We start from the raw sequence: 21,025 nt of genomic DNA, 5'->3' as shown, positions 1-21,025 counted from the left end.
GTAACGGTCCTGACCTGTTTTATGTTGTTTTTGTATGTGTTTAGGTCAGGGCATGTGTTTTGGGTGGGCAGTCTATGTTATCTGTTTCTATGTTGGTTGTGGTTGCCTGGTATGGCTCTTAATTAGAGGCAGGTGTTTTGCGTTCTCCTCTAATTAAGAGTCATATTTAGGTAGGGTGTTCTCACTGTTTGTTGGTGGGTGATTGTCTTCCGTATCTGTGTTATGTCTTGCACCATACGGGACTGTTCGGTTGTTCGTTTCGTTTCGTTTCGTTTCGATGTAGTCTGTTTCCTGTCCGTAAGTGTTACGTTTAGTTATGTAAGTTTATGTTCAGGTTTCGTCTACGTCGTTTTCTTGTTTTGTATTTTTGAAAGTGTTTTGTTTTTTCGTGTTGCCATCGTCGTGTTAAATAAAAGATGGCTTATTTCCCTAATGCTGCATTTTGGTCTGATGATCCTTCTCTCCTCTCCTCGTCCGAGGATGAGGAGAGCGACAGCCATTACAGAATCACCCACCACGCTAAGACCAAGCGGCAAGGGAATGCTCAACAGAGCAACAAGGACTCCTGGACTTGGGAGGAGATCCTGGATGGTAGAGGACCTTGGGCTCAGCCAGGGGAATATCGCCGTCCCAAGGAGGAGTTGGAAGCAGCGAAGGCTGAGAGGCGCTGGTATGAGGAGGCAGCGCGTCGACGCGGTTGGGAGCCCGTGAGTCAGACCCAAAAATTTCTTGGGGGGGGGCACACGAGGAGTGTGGCAAAGCCGGGTAGGATACCCGAGCCAACTCCCCGTGCTTACCGTGGAGGTAGAAGGCGTCGTACTGGTAAGACACCGTGTTATGCGGTAAAGCGCACGGTGTCCCCAGTACGCGTGCTTAGCCCAGTGCGGGCTATTCCACCTTGCCGCACTGGGAGGGCTAAGTTGGGCATCGAGCTGGATGTCATGAAGCCGGCCCAACGCATCTGGCCACCAGTGCGTCTCCTCGGGCCGGCATACATGGCACCAGCCTTACGAATGGTGTCCCCGGTTTGCCAGTATAGCCCAGTGCGGGCTATTCCACCTCGCCGCACTGGCAGGGCTACGGGCACCATTCAACCTAGTAAGGTTGGGCAGGCTCGGTGCTCAAGAGCACGTGTCCTCCTTCACGGTCCGGTATACCCGGTGCCACCTCCATGTACCAGTCCTCCGGTGGCAGCCCCCCGTACCAGGCTGTCTCTCCGGGTTCTCTCTCCAGCTGTTTCCTCCTCTCCAGCGCAGCCAGTGCCTAGACCACGCACCAGGCTGTCTCTCCTTCTCCTCCCTACAGAGCCGTCCTGCCATGACCAGCCAGAGCTGTCCTGCCATGATCAGCCAGAGCCGTCCTGCCATGACCAGCCAGAGCCGTCCTGCCATGACCAGCCAGAGCCGTCCTGCCATGACCAGCCAGAGCCGTCCTGCCATGACCAGCCAGAGCCGTCCTGCTATGACCTGCCAGAGCCGTCCAGCCAGGACCTGCCAGAGCCGTCCAGCCAGGACCTGCCAGAGCCGTCCAGCCAGGACCTGCCAGAGCCGTCCAGCCAGGACCTGCCAGAGCCGTCCAGCCAGGACCTGCCAGAGTCCCTCAGCCAGGACCTGCCGGAGTCCCTCAGCCAGGACCTGCCGGAGTCCCTCAGCCAGGACCTGCCAGAGTCCCTCAGCCAGGACCTGCCGGAGTCCCTCAGCCAGGACCTGCCGGAGTCCCTCAGCCAGGACCTGCCGGAGTCCCTCAGCCAGGACCTGCCAGAGTCCCTCAGCCAGGACCTGCCAGAGTCCCTCAGCCAGGACCTGCCAGAGTCCCTCAGCCAGGACCTGCCAGAGTCCCTCAGCCAGGACCTGCCAGAGTCCCTCAGCCAGGACCTGCCAGAGTCCCTCAGCCAGGACCTGCCAGAGTCCCTCAGCCAGGACCTGCCAGAGTCCCTCCAGCCAGGACCTGCCAGAGTCCCTCAGCCAGGATCTGCCAGAGTCCCTCAGCCAGGATCTGCCAGAGTCCCTCAGCCAGGATCTGCCAGAGTCCCTCAGCCAGGACCTGCCAGAGTCCCTCAGCCAGGACCTGCCAGAGTCCCTCAGCCAGGACCTGCCAGAGTCCCTCAGCCAGGATCTGCCAGAGTCCCTCAGCCAGGATCTGCCAGAGTCCCTCAGCCAGGATCTGCCAGAGTCCCTCAGCCGGGATCTGCCAGAGTCCCTCAGCCGGGATCTGCCAGAGTCCCTCAGCCGGGACCTGCCCCTTGTCCCGGTGCTGCCCCTTGTCCCGGTGCTGCCCCTTGTCCCGGTGCTGCCCCTTATCCCGGTGCTGCCCCTTGTCCCGGTGCTGCCCCTTGTCCCGGTGCTGCCCCTTGTCCCGGTGCTGCCCCTTATCCCGGTGCTGCCCCTTATCCCGGTGCTGCCCCTTATCCCGGTGCTGCCCCTTCTCCCGGTGCTGCCCCTTGTCCCGGTGCTGCCCCTTGTCCCGGTGCTGCCCCTTGTCCCGGTGCTGCCCCTTGTCCCGGTGCTGCCCCTTGTCCCGGTGCTGCCCCTTGTCCCGGTGCTGCCCCTTGTCCCGGTGCTGCCCCTTGTCCCGGTGCTGCCCCTTGTCCCGGTGCTGCCCCTTGTCCCGGTGCTGCCCCTTGTCCCGGTGCTGCCCCTTGTCCCGGTGCTGCCCCTTGTCCCGGTGCTGCCCCTTGTCCCGGTGCTGCCCCTTGTCCCGGTGCTGCCCCTTGTCCCGGTGCTGCCCCTTCTCCCGGTGCTGGCCGTTCATTTAGGGGATGTTAGTTTTAGGGTGGTCATTGGGAGGGGAAGACAGAAGCGGGGAGTGACTATGGTGGTGTGGGGACAGCGTCCAGAGCCGGAGCCACCACCGTGGCCAACTGCCCACCCAGACCCTCCCCTGGACTTTGTGCTGGTGCGCCCGGCGTTCGCACCTTGAGGGGGGGGTTCTGTAACGGTCCTGACCTGTTTTATGTTGTTTTTGTATGTGTTTAGGTCAGGGCATGTGTTTTGGGTGGGCAGTCTATGTTATCTGTTTCTATGTTGGTTGTGGTTGCCTGGTATGGCTCTTAATTAGAGGCAGGTGTTTTGCGTTCTCCTCTAATTAAGAGTCATATTTAGGTAGGGTGTTCTCACTGTTTGTTGGTGGGTGATTGTCTTCCGTATCTGTGTTATGTCTTGCACCATACGGGACTGTTCGGTTGTTCGTTTCGTTTCGATGTAGTCTGTTTCCTGTCCGTAAGTGTTACGTTTAGTTATGTAAGTTTATGTTCAGGTTTCGTCTACGTCGTTTTCTTGTTTTGTATTTTTGAAAGTGTTTTGTTTTTTCGTGTTGCCATCGTCGTGTTAAATAAAAGATGGCTTATTTCCCTAATGCTGCATTTTGGTCTGATGATCCTTCTCTCCTCTCCTCGTCCGAGGATGAGGAGAGCGACAGCCATTACAAATACAGTTGAAGTCGGAAGTTTACATACACTTAGGTTGGAGTCATTAAAACAAATTTTTCAACCACTCAACAAATTTCTTGTTAACAAACTATAGTTTTGGCAAGTCGGTTAGGACATCAACTCTGTGCATGACACAAGTAATTTTCCCAACAAATGTTTACAGACAGATTATTTCACTGTATCACAATTCCAGTGGGTCAGAAGTTTCCATACACTAAGTTGACTGTGTCTTTAAACAGCTTGGAAAATTCCAGAAAATGTTGTCATGGCTTTAGAAACTTCTGATAGGGTAATTGTCATCATTTTTGTCAATTGGAGGTGTACCTGTGGATGTCTTTCAAGGCCTACCTTCAAACTCAGTGCCTCTTTGCTTGACATCATGGGAAAATCAAAAGAAATCAGCCAAGACCTCAGAAAAAAATTGGAGACCTCCACAAGTCTGGTTCATCCTTGGGAGAAATGTCCAAACTCCTGGAGGTACCACGTTCATCTGTACAAACAATAGTACGCAAGTATAAACATCATGGGACCACGCAGCCGTCATACCGCTCAGGAAGGAGACGCACTCTGTCTCCTAGAGATGGACGTACTTGGTGCGAAAAGTGCAAATCAATCCCAGAACAACAGCAAAGGACCTTGTGTAGATGCTGGAGAAAACAGTTACAAAAGTATCTATATCCACAGTAAAATGAGTCCTACATTGACAACCTGAAAGGCCGTTCAGCAAGGAAGAAGGCACTGCTCCAAAACCGCCATAAAAAAGCCAGACTACGGTTTGCAACTGCACATGGGGACAAAGATCGTACTTTTTGGAGAAATGTCCTCTGGTCTGATGAAACAAAAATAGGACTGTTTGGCCATAATGACCATCGTTATGTTTGGAGGAAAAAGGGGGAAGCTTGCAAGCTGAAGAACACCATCCCAACCGTGAAGCACGGGGGTAGCAGCATCATGTTGTGGGGGTGCTTTGCTGCAGGAGGGACTGGTGCACTTCACAAAATAGATGGCATCATGAGGGAGGAAAATTAGGTGGATTTATTGAAGCAACATCTCAAGACATCAGTCAGGAAGTTAAAGCTTGGTCGCAACTGGGTCTTCCAAATGGACAATGACCCCAAGCATACTTCCAAATTTGTTGCAAATGGCTTAAGGACAACAAAGTCAAGGTATTGGAGTGGCCATCACAAAGCCCTGACCTCAATCCTATAGAAAATTTGTGGGCAGAACTGAAAAAGCGTGTGCGAGCAAGGAGGCCTACAAACCTGACTCAGTTACACCAGCTCTGTCAGGGGGAATGGGCCAAAATTCACCAAACTTATTGTGGGAAGCTTGTGGAAGGCTACCCAAAATGTTTGACCTAAGTTAAACAATTTATAGGCAATGCTTCCAAATACTAATTGAGTGTATGTGAACTTCTGATCCACTGGGAATGTGATGAAAGAAATAAATCATTCTCTCTACTATTAATCTGACATTTCACATTCTTAAAATAAAGTGGTGATCCTAACTGACCTAAGACAGGGAATTCTTACTAGAATTAAATGTCAGGAATTGTGAAAAACGGAGTTTAAATGTTTTTGGCTAAGGTGTATGTAAACCTCCGACTTCAAATGTATATTTTGTTTAAAACTTTTTTCGTTACTACATGATTCCATATGTGTTATTTCATAGTTTTGATGTCTTCACTATTATTCTACAATGTAGAAAATAGTAAAAATAAAGAAACTCTTGAATGAATAGGTGTTCTAAAAGTTTTGACCGGTAGTGTATATTCAAAGTTCTGAATGACTTTACTCCAAATATGATCTACATTTGCTTGTAATAAATATTCTTATTTCTGTAAGACAGGTTTTATGTATGTTACGATATATCATAACCCATATAGTTTTACTGAAGGATTACCAAATCATAAGTCAGTATTTATCGCATGTGAGCTGATTCCGTCCTTTACCCTTTGAAGACAATGTTTTTTATTTGTGATTCATTTGGTTTAACAAAACAATAAGGACTATATCATTAATTAAAAATGCATATAGATGTACCAATCACAGATGGCCTTTTTAAGACCTTAAAGTTAAACAACTATGTTGGGGTGGCAGGTGGTTAGAGATTTGGGCCAGTAACTGAAAGGTTGCTGGATCAAATCCCTGAGCTGACAAGGTAAAAATATGTCGTTCTGCCCCTGAACAAGGCAGTTAACCCACCCCCGGTAGGCTGTCATTGAAAATAAGAATTTGTTCTTAACTGACTTGCCTAGTTAAATAAAAGGTTCAATGTAAAAAAAATATGTATTACTAGCAAATATTTTTCATAACTAACTTCCCCTTTTATCGTTGTATTATTGCCATATAACATGGTTGGAAGTACAGTATTCCAATATATCTATAACTATACTGATTCCATTTCAAGTTGTAAAATTTGACCAGAGACAAAAAATCCATATTTATGCAGAATATATGCATGTAAAAGTCTTGTTCAATTGTTGGTTTTCAGTCCTCGGTTTATGTGCCCACCACAAAACAAACATAATGAATATAGATTGAAGCCCTGGGTTTCCGGTTGTGGTTTCTTTTAGAGAAGAGGTCAGGGACGGACTGGGACCAGAAATTGGCACAAGCATTTTTAATATACTGGTCTTATTTTTTTCCTCCGGGCCTCCATTATTAGCCAAATAAATATAATTCTGCTCATCTGGCCTTTGCCCGAACGGCCACTCAGCCTCTGGAAGAGAGTGATTAAATGTAAAAAGGTTGATATTAATTATATTGATTGACAAAAAAGGTTTAGTACTGTACACACACACACACACACACACACACACACACACACACACACACACACACACACACACACACACACACACACACACGTGAATTACACCCCTGAGAGACACTGTATCAACCGATAGTAGGAGACTCGGTAGAATAAATTGAATAAAATGCCTCAACTAGCTTACTCTTAGCACTAATACACTGTAGAATGGAGGTTAAAGCTAACAAATGAGTGTGTGGAGGAGATTCCTAGAGGAACACTGTTTTTGGCTGTCCTAGAGCCTGTTGTTTAAATTCAAAGCCATCAACCCCCCTGCAACTGACGTTTTTGTGACATGACAACAACAAAGATGTTACCACAAACAACAAAACTATTTTAATTCCTCTGACATTATTGGACATCATTGCAGGCGCGATACAACATCAGAGTATGTACTATATGATAATTTATTTTTTATTCTTGGGCGAACTGTGGTGCTGTTTCACCTTTTGGGGATCTCAGCTTTAACCATTATTGGTGAAAATGCAATATTGATCCAAGATCCCCCTACTCCAGCTTATACCTCTGGGGGGATGGGTCCTTAAAGAGACTTTCCAGAAGATTTGCATACTTTTAGCCAGTAGTTCTGAAAGTAGCGCTCGAGCCAAAATGGGTCCCCGAAAATTGCGTACATATCTGCACATACTATATATGTGCAGTACGAAATTTCTCTCTCTCTCTGCTGTGTTACTGAGCCGTTGGGCCCGACCTGGAACCTCATTGGATAATGCGGGGTAGGCCTGGGCCAGCCTTCCTTCGCTGTGCAACTGTCAATGTGCATCATGCTAGCTGTCACTCAAATGGCAAGTGACTGAAGCTCATTGGCTGGAACTTGAATTGATAGCGGTCTGGCCCACGTGGGCCAAGCTTGCAGTACTCAAAATGGCACTGCACAGCTTCCAGTAAACGTGTCGCTTTCAAACTAGGGATTTTGTTGCTAATTTAAACTGTAATGCCGCCCCTATTTTGACGCATTTCCTGCCCTAGAGCGTAAATACTTGTTTAGGTTCCACCTCCAGGCTCCTTATACAGTACCAGTCAAAAGTTTGGACAAACCTACTCATTCCAGGGTTTTTCTTTATTTTTTACTATTTTCTACATTGAAAGGCTGATCCCAGTAGTCAGTTGAACGGTGTTTCCTCCGACACATTGGTGCAGCTGGCTTCCGGGTTAAGCTGGCGGGTGTTAAGAAACGCGGTTTGGCGGGTCATGTTCAGACAATGCACGACTTGACCATCGCCTTAGGCTCATTTGCGACTCGCAAAGATCAACAACATTGTAGGTGTTTCTGATAAATAAACAATGCCATGCTGATGGGTGATAACATTCAAATAAAACCCAGCCCTTAAAGAAAACCCTTAAAAAATTATTTCCACACCATCTCATAGGAAAAGACACATCATTGACATGGATTTACACGAAGTGGGCAGTTCGAATGTCACTTCAAGCCACAATATATCCTACTTTGACTAAAACGATGACTTATTGACAAATCATTGTGCAACATCATAGGTAAGCTCTGGCTATCGTCTTTCAGCTCGAAAAAAAGTGGATTTCTTCTGGTGTTTAATTTTTTTTTTATACTTACATAGTCGCCAAAGTTCCCAAACGTCTCTTTAAGGGTGGTACTACCACTGACTGTCATTAGATGTAATTAGGTCTGTGTCCCTAAGGGGAAGATGGGGGGGGGGGGGCTATTTTGGATCAAACACATGAAGAATCTGAATACTGTAGCAATCCATCTCATAAAGCATCTGACTAAAAGTGCTTATCTAGGATGATCCTAGATCAGTACTACTCTGAAACACTTTATGAATACGGGCAAGGACTGTAATTCAAGCACTATAGTGCTTAAATTACAGTAGTAGTTGTTGTATATAGTTGTTGTATTTGCTTACGCATTAGTTTGGAGCTTTAGGCAAATTAGGACAGTAACCTACCACATGAACTCTAACTTATGAAGTACTTTGCTATTATTGCTTGAAAAAGACTTGTGATGAGTGGTTCTAACCTTGAACATAGGCTATTTCATTCGGTAATATAATATTTAAAGATGGATAGCCAAACGTAGAGGAAATCATATGTACACTTTTTGTTTGTAGCCTTTAGGCTACACTGCAAATCAAACAATTGACTGTCTGTGTTTACATTGTTTATATATAGGCTATAATATAAACATTTGTTTTCACCTAATTTCTTTTTTGTTGTCAGGTGGCCGGAAGACGCTGAGGTAGGAGAATTGTGTTCGTTGCAGATTCTTCTCTGCATTTCAATTGGCTTCTCAGAGAGGCAGGGTAGCCTCAGCAACGTGCACAGTCAGGGTCTCGGGCGCTCTACGGATCATTATATACGCCCAGCACTGCGATGCTGTTACCTGGTAAAGGGCGGAAAAAATCTCCAAGCTCCACATGACAGTATTTCGACAGAATGGTCAAGAAATCCGGCAACGGCGGTGTTTATCCGGGTCCAGCTGCGGAGAAAAAACTCAAAGTAGGCTTTGTCGGGCTAGAACCTGGGGCTACCGACTCAAACAGAGATGCGGCGCTGCTCATAGCAGGTGCGGACGCCAAGGCAACAACACGGGGCAGCATCCTTAGCAAACCGAGATCCAGCCTCTCCGGCAAACCCAAGCCTCCAAAGAGAACTGTCTTCTACAGAAGACTGCAGAATTTTCTTTACAATGTTTTGGAGAGACCAAGAGGATGGGCATTCATTTACCACGCATACGTGTAAGTATTTGTTTACATGGGTTAAAAGCATGACCAGGGTGCTAAAAAAATGCCCCCAGCCTCCAACACGGTCTCGGGAGGCGTCTGAAACATAGTTAATTATTGTCTTTATATAGACAGTGAAGACATTCAAACGACGGACTCACCGGGAAGTGTAGCGTGAGGGTTGTTGCGCGTGCGGTCATTAATGTATAGTTTCCCAACTGGGCATACCACGTAATTTCAACGTGTATATTGGGTAATATCTGGTTAAAACATTGAGCAATGAGATTACAATTTACAGGTAACTGCCAAAATAAAGGAAACATTCCAGCTAATGAGGGATACAAGTATATTGAAAGTAGGTGCTTCCTGAGTTATTAATTAAGCAATTAACATCCCTTCATGAATAGGGTCATGTATAAAAATGACCAGTTGCCCATTATTTTTGCTACCATGGCTAGAAGAAGAGATCTCAGTGACATTGAAAGGGAATTTAGAGGATTAAAGGGTGGGTGTGTGTGTGTGTGTGTGTGTGTGTGTGTGTGTGTGTGTGTGTGTGTGTGTGTGTGTGTGTGTGTGTGTGTGTGTGTGTGTGTGTGTGTGTGTGTGTGTCACCAGATCTCAACCCAACTGAACACGTGTGGGAGATTTCTGGCGCAGCAACTGAGATGGTGTTTTCCACCACCAGAAACAAAACACCAAATTATAGAATTTATTGTGGAAGTGTGGTGTCGCATCCCTCCAGTAGAGTTCCAGACACTTGTAGAATCTATGCCAAGGAGCATTGAAGCTGTTCTGGTAGCTCGTAGTGTCCAAATGTCCTATTAAGACACTTTGTTTGTGTTTCCTTTATTTTAGCAGTTATCTGTATATTCACCCAATCAAAAAGACAGCTAAAAGTTAGTTGAATTGCCAATGAGTTATCACTATGCTTTCAACCATCTAAAAGCTCAACCAAATTCCAATGGAAAAACAATGTCTGATTTTAGTTTTAGTCTCACTGCACTTTCAACCATTTAAAAGCATAGCAAAGTTCAAATGGGAATACAAAGTCAGATATTTCGTTTATTTATACAACAGATTCATGTGTTATAACAGTGCTGCATCTAATAGCAGAACCAATGACCTGGATTGCAGTTGAGGTTCCCTGGGTGCAAGGGATCAATGCTGTTTAAGATTCTGCACATGATTATTATTACAGCAATTTTGAAGGTCCCCACAGACCTGCGACGACCTATGCATGCGATCTTGAATTTATCTTGAATATGATTACAGAAGAAATGTGTAGTTACAGTAACCTAAATGTGGCCATGAATGTGTTACTCATTTTAAGGTTGAATGTTACATTAGTTTGTAAGACTAATTCACTGTATTACAAAAGTAATATTGAAATTGTGTTTGGTTGACAACGCAACCAAATATCAACATTTTAAAGGAGAGGTACAGTGCATTCGGAAAGTATTCAGACCCCTTGACTTTTTCCACATTTTGTTACGTTACAGCTTTATTCTAAAATTGATTCAATAATCACACCACCTCCTCTGTGCTTCACGGTGGGAACCACACATGCAGAGATCATCCGTTCACCTACTCTGCGTCTCACAAAGACACGGCGGTTGGAACCAAAAAACCTCATCAGACCAAAGGACCGATTTCCACCGGTCTAATGTCCATTACCCGTGTTTTTTTGGTCCAAGAAAGTTTCTTCTTCTTATTGGTGTACTTCAGCCGTGTGTTTTCTGCAGCAATTTGACCATGAAGGCCTGATTCACGCAGTCTCCTCTGAACAGTTGATGTTGAGATGTGTCTGTTACTTGAACTCTGTGAAGCATTTATTTTGGCTCCAATTTCTGAGGTGCAGTTAACTCGAATGAACTTATCCCCTACAGCAGAGGTAACTCTGGGTCTTCCTTTCCTGTGGCGGTCCTCATGAGAGCCAGTTTCATCATAGCGCTTGATCGTTTTTGCGACTGCACTTGAAGAAACTTTAAAAGTTCTAGAAATTTACCGGATTGACTGACCTTCATGTCTTAAAGTAATGATGAACCGTCGTTTCTCTTTGCTTATTTGAGCTGTTCTTGTCATAATATGGACTTGGTATTTTACCAAATAGGGCTATCTTCTGTATAACACCCCTACCTTGTCACAACCCAATTGATTGGCTCAAGGAAAGAAAGAAATTCCACAAATGTACTTTTAACAAAGCACACCTGTTAATTGAAATCATGAAGCTGGTTGAAAGAATGCCAAGAGTGTGCAAAACTGTCATCAAGGCAAAGGGTGGCTACTTTGAAGAATCTTAAATAGAAAATATGTTGATTTGTTTAACACTTTCTTGGATACTACATGATTCCAAATGTGTTATTTCATAGTTTGAATGTCTTCACTATTATTCTATAGTCTAGATAATATTTTTTTTAAATGAAGAAAAACCCTTGAATGAGTGGTGTGTCCAAACTTTTGACTGGTACTGTGCATTATGCTCCATACATACATACATGCATACATACAGACCCTGTATGCTACAGTAGAAACGACAACATGATATACAGAAAATAAGGCACTTACTTTGATAGCAACGCACACATGTCCAAAGTTATTATTTGTAAGGAAAACAACAATGGAACAATGTGAGCACCAGCCAGAAAATGTGCCAGTTCATACAAGACTGCGCAAATGTCTGCATACTTGATGTGCGGAAAAAATGGGGAAGAGCTCTCCTCAAAGAGGGAAGTTTGTCTGGCTCAGTAAAGCCTCAAACATAAATTGCCTGTGAACACTGAAATGGGCTACTTCTATGTGAATTAATGAGGAGGCGGAACACACCTCAATTCAAACTGTTGTTAGAAAATACAACTTGTTAGAAAATAATTAGAAATTGACAAGTTGAAACAGCCTATAGATAATGAGCATGCAGCGCTTGTTAACTAACATGTTGCGTAACAATCACGTTTTGGAATAGTGAGTGCGTTCTCACGTCACGTGCTTAAAACAACTCATGCTGGGGCGACCGTTAGAAATATTTGGAACTCACCTATGAAAAGGTTAAAAGAAAGATGTTTGGAACCACCAAGACTCTTCCTAGAGCTGGCCGCCAAGTGAAACTGAGCAATCAGGGGAGAAGGGCCTTGGTCAGGGCGGTGACCAAGAACCCGATGGTCACTCTGACAGAGCTCCAGAGTTCCTCTGTGGTGATGGGAGAACCTTCAACATCTCTGTAGCACTCTGCCAATCAGGCCTTTATGGTAGTGGCCAGATGGAAGCGACTCCTCAGTAAAAGGCACATGAAAGCCTGCTTGGAGGCACTTAAAGGACTCTCAGACCATGAGAAACAAGATTCTCTGGTCTGATGAAACCAAGATTGAACTCTTTGTCCTGAATGCCAAGCGTCATCTCTGGAGGAAACCTGGCATCATCCCTACGATGAAACATGGTGGTAGCAGCATCATGCTGTGGAGATGTTTTTCAGCGGCAGAGACTGGGAGACTAGTCAGGATCCAGGGAAATATGAACGGAGCAAAGTACAGAGAGATCCTTGATGAAAATCTGCTGCAGAGCGCTCAGGACTGGGTGCAAAGGTTCACCTTCCAACAGGACAACGACCCTAAGCACACAGCCAATAGAATGCACAAGTGGCTTTAGGACAAGTCTCTTAATGTCCTTGAGTGGCCCAGCCAGAGCCCGGACTTGAACCCGATCGAACATCTCTGGAGAGACCTACAACTAGCTTTGCAGCGACGCTCCCCATCCAACCTGACAGAGCTTGAGATGATCTGCAGAGAAGAATGGGAGAAACTCCCCAAATACAGGTGTGCCAAACATGTAGAGTCATACCCAAGAAGACTGCCAAAGGTGTTTCAACAAAGTACTGAGCAAAGGGTCTGAATACTTATGTAAATGTGATATTTCAGTTTTTTTTATATACATTTGCAAACATTTCTAAAAACCTGTTTTTGCTTTGTCGTTATGAGGTATTGTGTGTAGATTGTGGGGGACGACGACAATTTAATCAATTTTAAAATAAAGCTGTAACGTAACAAAATGTGGAAAAAGTCAAGGGGTCTGAACACATTCCCGAATGCACTGAATCTACTGCTTGGATAGTTCCATCTGAGCCACCGGCTTAATCCAATTCTTATACTTGTATTTTTGGTTGAGTTGGAGACGTGAATCCAACATATAATTTGTTAACTTGTCGACAAGTTAATAGGCTACTCATTGTATTTGAAATGTGATATTGAATTCTGTTTGTTTGTCAATGCAACCAAATATCAACATTTAAAGGGGATTAATCTTCTGCTTGGATATTTCCATCTGTGGAACTTGGTCTGGCTTTAATTCCACTTTATCTACAAATGAATCATTGATATGTTGGATTCACGCCTTCATCTCAACCAAAAATCTAAGCTGAAGAGTAGGACCAAATCAAGGACCATGTACAATTTAATTAAAGTTAGATTTGATTTAGTCCTATTTTTTATGACTTCGATTTTTGGTTGAGATGGAAACGTGAATTCAACATATCAACTATTAATGTGTAACCCATCCCCCCCAAAAATCTAGATTTAGCTCAGCCTAACACTAGTTCCTTATTCTGAAAATCACTCCGCTCTCCGTAGCTATGCCACACTGGCTAATGGCTACTATGGCAAATCATGCTCGATCACCTGAGCAAACTTTCACCATCTAGCAGCTTAGTGTGAGCTTGTTTTAATGGCCTTTACGGTAGTTAATTTGTCAGCTTGCTAATGAAGTTGTATGGTACCCAAGCTATGGGAATGTTCTCAAAAAGCAGCATGTATCTGACTCTGACAGCTGGCACTGTGCCTCACTTCTTTATACCATTTGGTCAACGTGTTAACGTCACAGCCAGTGCAAGTACAGTGTGTGATGCGGCACTCGGCACACTTATCACAACTGAACAGAAACTGCCTGATCATGAAAACTCACTTGTGCTATTAGCTAGAATGTCACTACACTAGCTAGCTAGACGGAGTATTCAGCATTGTGTGTGAACTGGCGTTTTTTAGCATCCCTTTCATTTCATTATGGATTGATATGAGACTGGCTCAGCCAGCAAGCATACGCAGGGTTGGGGAGTAACTGTTTACATGTAATCTGCTTACAAAAAAACTTGAACTGTAATCAGTTACGTTACCAGGAAAAATATTGCAATCAAATTACAGATAATCTTGGATCACTTTTAAATGTTTGCGAAAAAAAACAAATACATTATCACACCTTTCTGTTTTCTCAATGACTTTGAATTTAGCTTTGAAAAAAGGTGCAAGTTTAAGTTTGTTCCACCTGAGCGAATCCTTTTTGTCTTCTTCTAATGCATTTTAAGGGGAAAGTAATCAAAAGTAACAAAATAATCAGATTACTGAATTTGGGTAATCCAAAAATTACCTTACTGATTACAATTTTGGACAGGTAACTAACTAGTATCCGTAACGGATTACATTTAGAAAGTAACCTACCCAACAGATGCTAACGTTAGCTAGGTAGCACATAAATACTGATTCTACAACCACAAAACACCTTAGCTAAATTTAGGATTAAGTAGTGAACTTGCTCATGAAAAAAATAAGTTTTGGGGAAGATTAACTCTGACTTTTTTGATGATGAAAGGGGTTTCAGAGGATGATGTTGCCTTGGTAATATTTTCTAGTGTTAGAACAGCACATTGTAGCCAACCTCCTTTTGAGCTACCCCATGAGTGTTTGCGAGTTATCAGACAGATCAGTGCAGATGGCCATGAGACAATGACCCTGGATGGGAGACCAAAGGGTAGCTATAGATCCAGTAGGAGGTACTGCCAAAGATATAGTTTAAAAAATATATATACTGGATATAACGTTGAAGATCTGACGTTGTTTTAAAGGTACAAATTCAACATATTTTCCACAAGGTTTGTCTCTGTTGAAATTTAGTTTACAATGATGATATAATCCTGTGGTTAAAATGTCACACTCAAAACAACGGTTTTGACTTTGGATGACTTTTTTCAAATCGAATGTGTTTTCCACTTAGATTCCACGTCACAATACATTGACAAATGACATTGAAACAACATTGATTCAACCAGTTTGTGCCCAGTGGGTTGGCACGAGCAGAAATCATTTCAATATCATCATACTTTAATTAGGCATGTATGTAGCCTATTCCATACATATCCTTTATATGGGTGTGAATGGTGGTATGGGCTACATTGTTATTAGTTTGTGATAACAATCTAATCTGGGCTACTTGGCATCACTTTGAAATCTGTCATTCCTTTACATTTTTGTTCATGTTGTTGACATTGCCTTTTAAATGGATAAAGTACTATCAAAAGGCTATCTAGGCGATCCATGTGATTATGCTTTTAGGAACGTGGATTATGCATTTTTACATCAGATCATAGACTACTGCTGTGTCAGTGTGAATTCCTTAAATTACACAGATATGTTGAATTTTCAACGCTTTACCAGTGGCAGTCACGCCAGAATTTCCCCTCTAAACATAGTTACTAGTCTGTTGATTTAATGTGAATCTGACTGAGCTAATTGAGTTTACTGCTGCAACCCTTCCAGGGCTTTTCTTAATTCAGCACCAAAAGCAACTGGACAGCTCCACTAGTTCCTACTTTGTGTTCCTGTAAGGCAAAGCACATGGCTCGAACACTATTGCATTTGCGCCTAGATTATTGAATCATGATATGAGGCTTTTTTTTCTGTCTGGCTGTTTTCATTTGTTTTTCAATGCAGTATGGATATTTTTTGGGAACAGAGTAGAGCTTCTGATCAATGAGCATTTATACGCTTTGTCTCTCCATCTTCCCATCGCTCACATCCTGTTTTCTCTATAAATACAGTTGTGGCCTAAGTCAGAAACATGAGGTTCACTTCCTTAGGCAGTTTTTCTCTTTCTCTTTACCAATGAATACAGTAGGCTTTTGTCAAGTACTGATATCCAATAATACGCCTATTCTGTTTCTCTCTTCCTCCTTCCTATAGAACGAACATAATATACTTTTATCAAGTCATATGCAGTTAGTCTCTCTTTCTCCTTCCCATAGACAATCACAGTAATAGGCTTTTATCAACATTATTTCCTGCAAAAGCACTACATCTACTCATTTGGAATCTTGGTCCTAGCAAATGGAGTGTACAGCCAATGCATTAGAGTCAGTCTGGGGATGAATAAAACATTGATTAGAGACAAATTAAAAGTCTTGCAAATGGTATGGGCGTTTTCACACTGGGACAGAGTTCACCCTGTGGTGAACAGGCTAGTGGGTTCAGACCAATGATTTATCAGTGGTTCTAGTGTAGCCCTGAACTAGCACACCTGATTCACTAATCAAGGGCTTAATGATTTGTTGACAAGTTGAATCAGGTGTGCTACCTCTGGAATAGTTCAAATACATGGAACGGCTGGGGGTCCCCGAGGAGAGGTTTGAGAACCACTGCACTAGATGACTGACGCTGTGTTAAAGCCACCGTGCCTCCATCTTGGCACTCGCCCACCATTGTAAAAAATATTTTGGAAGCTCTAGAAATGCATTTATTAATGTCTACATTTGTTTTTGCCACATTTATTATATTACAGACAGCTGAATTCATACTTTTAAATTACATTATGTAGTTATATGATATAGTTTTCAGAGATTGCTAATGTTATTTTTCCCACTACAACAGGAAAATGCTTAAAAACATGTAATTCTGTCATAACATTTTTTCAATTAAATACTATAGAATTCACCGGAGGTTGGTGGCACCTTAATTGGGGAAGACGGGCATGTGGTAATGGCTAGAGTGGAATAAGTGGAAAGGTATCAACAACCTCAAACACATGGTTTCCATGTGTTTGATGCCATTCCATTCGCTCCTTTCCAGCCATTATTAAGAGCCGTCCTCTCCTCAGCAGCCTCTACTGGTAGAATTCCATTCAATCCTATGGAGGACTGCTTCTACTTGGGAATGCCAATATGGCCTCTCAATGTCCAATACATGGCATCAGCAATCCATGGTTTATATATGTCATTGGTTCAGACTCTTTGGCATTTTCACCCAATGGCTAGAGTTTGAACCCAGGTTAACCTGCCCAGGGGTGAAATGGTCAATGTGGAAATGCTTATTAAAAAGAAAATCTAATGACAAGAATACAGGCTGTATCACAACCGCCCGTGTTTGGGAGTCCCATAGGGCGGCACTCAATTGGCCCAGCGTTGTCTGGGTTTGGCATGTGTAGGCCGTCATTGTAAATAAGAATTTGTTCTTAAATGACCTGCCTAGTTAAATAAAAAACAAACAACATGCCTTTATCTAGCATAAAACTGCTATCTATTTATTCCAAGCTGACAATAACATAACTGTGAATGCTGTTTTGTTTTAGTTTTTTTTGCTAGAACTCTGTGTTGCCACTTACACTCGTGCGCAAGCGGCAGCACGGACCCTTTGCATTGACCAAACAAACACCTATGTATATCTAGGCGTGTGTGCATACTGTACATGCATGAGTGTGTATTGGGTGCTTGCTGTGACCAACCCAATGTCGAGGCATGGTTTATTTTACAGTGCTGGCACAGTTATGGCCCCAGGGGGCCTTGAGATCTATCCTGGGCTGTGCTGGGTCTGAGAAAGTGGCGCCTCAGCACTCGACTGATTAATGAGTCATTCGGGAGGTAGATAGTGAGCTCACCTGAGTAGAACTGATAAGACCAAGGCACTGCCTGCCAAGGCGCTGACTATTACATCTGGCTGCCTGGAACAGTAACACACCGCCTAGGAGATAACGACGGGACAAATGGATTCCTCCTTCAACATGAGAACTGTGCCTGAAAGCCTGATTGGCGTTTGCAGTGATAAAGCAAGAGGAGAAAGACAGAGATAAGGAATTGTCTGGCAAGATTGTTGAGGGATGAGAGGAGGGTTTCACAGCAGTCTCGATACAGGAGACTATTGCCAGCATGCAACAGATTGTATCTAGAGGGAGAATGCATCCACAATGAATGCTTTGAGTGAAATAAATCTCTGTGTCCAGGCACTCCTGTCAAATTAGTCCAGGCACTCGGTCAGATTAGATGTATTTGTGTTTTTGTTTCCTAATCACCAAATACTGATAAGGATTCTAAAACTTTTTAATGCAGACTCACTCATCCCAAAATTAACATTGTGCCCCATTCTGCCTTAAGCTAAAAAAAAAAAAAAGGGAGCTCAAAAGAACATTAAATGAACCCGACTTAGGCTTCATGTCCTTTTTCCACCTTTGGGATTTACATCGGTGCTCGGCCTAAAGACTCAGCCTTTTGTGTTTCCATGACTGAGGCTGGGGCCAAAGAAAAGTATTGGGCGGGCCCACATTGGTCCCACTTTGATTTAGTGCCATTGGGAAGTCTCATTATAATGTAGCCCAAGTGTGATTAATTTCAACTAAATTACCCAAAATGTACAACAAAACAAAAATCTTCATGTGGGCCCAGGAGGTAGCATTGAGAAGGCGTAATAGCAGCTGTAGTGGCATGTAGAGGCAACACCTGTCCGGCAAAAGACTGTGGGCCAAGTGGCTAATGAGGCTGAAAAACAGTGACTGCCATTTGGGTAAGGGTGCTACCAGCTCCAGTCTCCCAGTTGGATTGGTGTGCTTGCCGAGCCCAGACTCCAGGCACTCTCACTGCTACTGAGGAAGATGTGTGCAGTATGTTGCAGGTGGTAGTGTGGCAATCTCGTTCCCAGACACGTCCGCCAAATGCTTTGCCCAATAGCCTGGGGACAAGGTTTTGTAGTGTGACAACACTTTACTTAAAGCCAACAGGTAGGTTATAATGCATTATGATGTGGTTATGTATTGTAAGACTTGTCATTAGCATGTATGACCCTTTTGTAATGACTTAGTATCTTTTCATAATGACTAAATGCCGGTCATATTGAATCATTTAGCAGACGATTTTATCCAAAGTGATTTACAGTCATGCGTTAATACATTTTACGTATGGGTGGTCCCGGGAATCAAACCCACTACCCTGGCGTTACAAGCACCATGCTCTACCAACTGAGCTACAAAGGGCCGCTTTCATTGGCGGACTTGTCATTAACATGCATGACCCTTTTATGATGACTTAGTATCTTCTCATAATAACTAAATGCCGGCCATTTTGAATCAGTTGAAATGTTGATAAATACATAGACAAAACATACAGTATAAGCTTTATTATAACAAGTTCTAAACTATGATAGCTGAAGGCTTTAAGTAAGTGTTACTGGTAGTTTTACTGTACGTAGTTGTGTGTTGGTGCGTATGTTTGAGAGCATGTACAGTCTATGTGCGGGGCTGTACCTCTGAGTGTGCAACCATACTGACGTTCGTGTGTTAATGTGTGTGATGGCCGCAATTTGGACCGCATAGTAAAACCCAGGCCATTTTAAATTCACGCACGTTAACACTCACTTTGCACTATACACATGGCGATACACATAATATATAAAACACATAATATATGAATGCATACAATTATCTGTACGGTCCTGTTTTTGTTTCTTATAAATCTTTCCCCATATATAACTTTATTGCAGAATTACAAGTCATGACATTTGTTATCATTGTTTCTCTATGTTGAGTGCACGCTTCATAGTTTACGTGGTAACAGTCACTGGTATAATTTAACTCATCTAATTTTATGATTTAACCATTATTATTCTCAAACAAACAGTCAAAGTTCTATGTGATGTCTTGTTAACCTCTGTGTCTCAGCAGAGTTACCGGCACCATGCCTGCAGCATGTATGCCGCTGTTTTCTGTCTAGTAAAGGAGGTCAGACTGGAATCCCAAAGCATTTGAAAAACGCCTCTGTTCACCGCCAGAGCGAGTTTAAAATAGCCAAGTACAGTTATACATTTATATTGTGTACTGTTAATGCTAAAATAATGCTTGTATTTAAGAACCTGACAAGTACATCGAAACTTTATATCGTTATTGTCTGTATTGAAAATGTGTGTTTTGCAGACTCCCTTGGAACAGAGAATGGAACTGGACATTCCCCTTATAGTCTCTGTATAACCAACGATTATGGATATACTGACAAGATATGCCCTAACAATGGGAGTTGTTGTCCACAAAGCGGCATGGCAGGCTGTCTAACTCCTGCCTATCCTTTCTTTGGATTGGTGGATGCATCTCATTATTGTAATCCTTTTTTGAATATTTGAAGAGGGTTGTTGACGTCAACCGCCTGTATTCAATGGAGAGAGATGTTACGCTACTAGCCTAATGCCATGAATATGCATAGCCAATCTCGAGACAACTTTTTTCTCAAAGTTGCCAGGGATGTCACGTGTCATAATTATATCCGAACATTCATAACAACTTAAGCATTATGAAACTTCTATTCAATCAAATAAACCTCATGTAGCAAATAAGTCATACATTTTTTGTTGTTGACCAAATTCGACACTCATTGACCTCTGTAACGAAAATACGTCATCTGCTGGAGGGAGACAGATTTTCCACCTAGTTGGGCCTCTCTCTTCCGCTTCCTGTCTGGTGTAACGTCCCTTCCTGGGAGTTGATTTATGGTTTATGAATGTTCTGTTCCTGCACTTTAGACCTCAGTTATTTTTTAAGTTGAGACTTTATAGGACAGCCAGTTTTTTTCATTTAATTTATTAATTTTGTCTGTTTTAAAGCACTTGTATTTTTCAATTTTGAAGAATAAAACCCTTACATTGTCTCTCGTTGCCTGCTTGGTCATCCATAACAATGTGCATAGGCATGTTGGGTGGCTTGGGCTCTGCAATTTAGCGAAGGTCTATGGCTACGCTGTGTAGTACGCACAGACTGGCTCTAATAACATAATGTCTGCTCCTCAGAGGCGTCTGTCACACTGCGCAGATATTCCATCAATTGTGCAAGTGAGGAACCCAGCCTGTGTTGTGTGTCGAACGGACCGCTAACCAAAGACTGTAGCTTGACCGCAATCAGGCAAGGTGAGGCGAGACATCGATGGAGAAAAGATTGGCCATGTCATTTCCTCCCGGCTTCTGAGTAGTTTCACGTATTGCCATTCGGTTTTGTAAGTCCATTTTGGGAGTTTAGA

General features: G+C 43.3%; 1 protein-coding gene across 5 annotated transcripts in view; it reads left to right on the top strand.

The window, feature by feature from the left end:
* Positions 1 to 8,500: 8,500 nt before the first annotated feature.
* Positions 8,501 to 21,025, top strand: part of LOC139565232 (potassium voltage-gated channel subfamily KQT member 2-like) — a 92,830-nt gene continuing 80,305 nt past the window's right edge. For 4 of the 5 annotated variants that reach the window (XM_071385425.1, XM_071385412.1, XM_071385418.1 and 1 more), the window contains exon 1: positions 8,502 to 8,967. In XM_071385425.1, coding sequence (XP_071241526.1) covers positions 8,666 to 8,967 — 302 coding nt within the window. In that variant the 5' untranslated portion in view covers positions 8,502 to 8,665. Of the gene's footprint in view, positions 8,968 to 21,025 lie in introns of all 5 variants that reach the window. The other variant, XM_071385434.1, reaches the window with a different exon arrangement.

Source organism: Salvelinus alpinus, chromosome 2, assembly GCF_045679555.1.
Source record: "Salvelinus alpinus chromosome 2, SLU_Salpinus.1, whole genome shotgun sequence".
In the NCBI taxonomy this organism is placed as follows: domain Eukaryota; kingdom Metazoa; phylum Chordata; class Actinopteri; order Salmoniformes; family Salmonidae; genus Salvelinus; species Salvelinus alpinus.
Note: the sequence above shows the minus strand (reverse complement) of the source record. Positions and strands in the feature narration are given on the sequence as shown.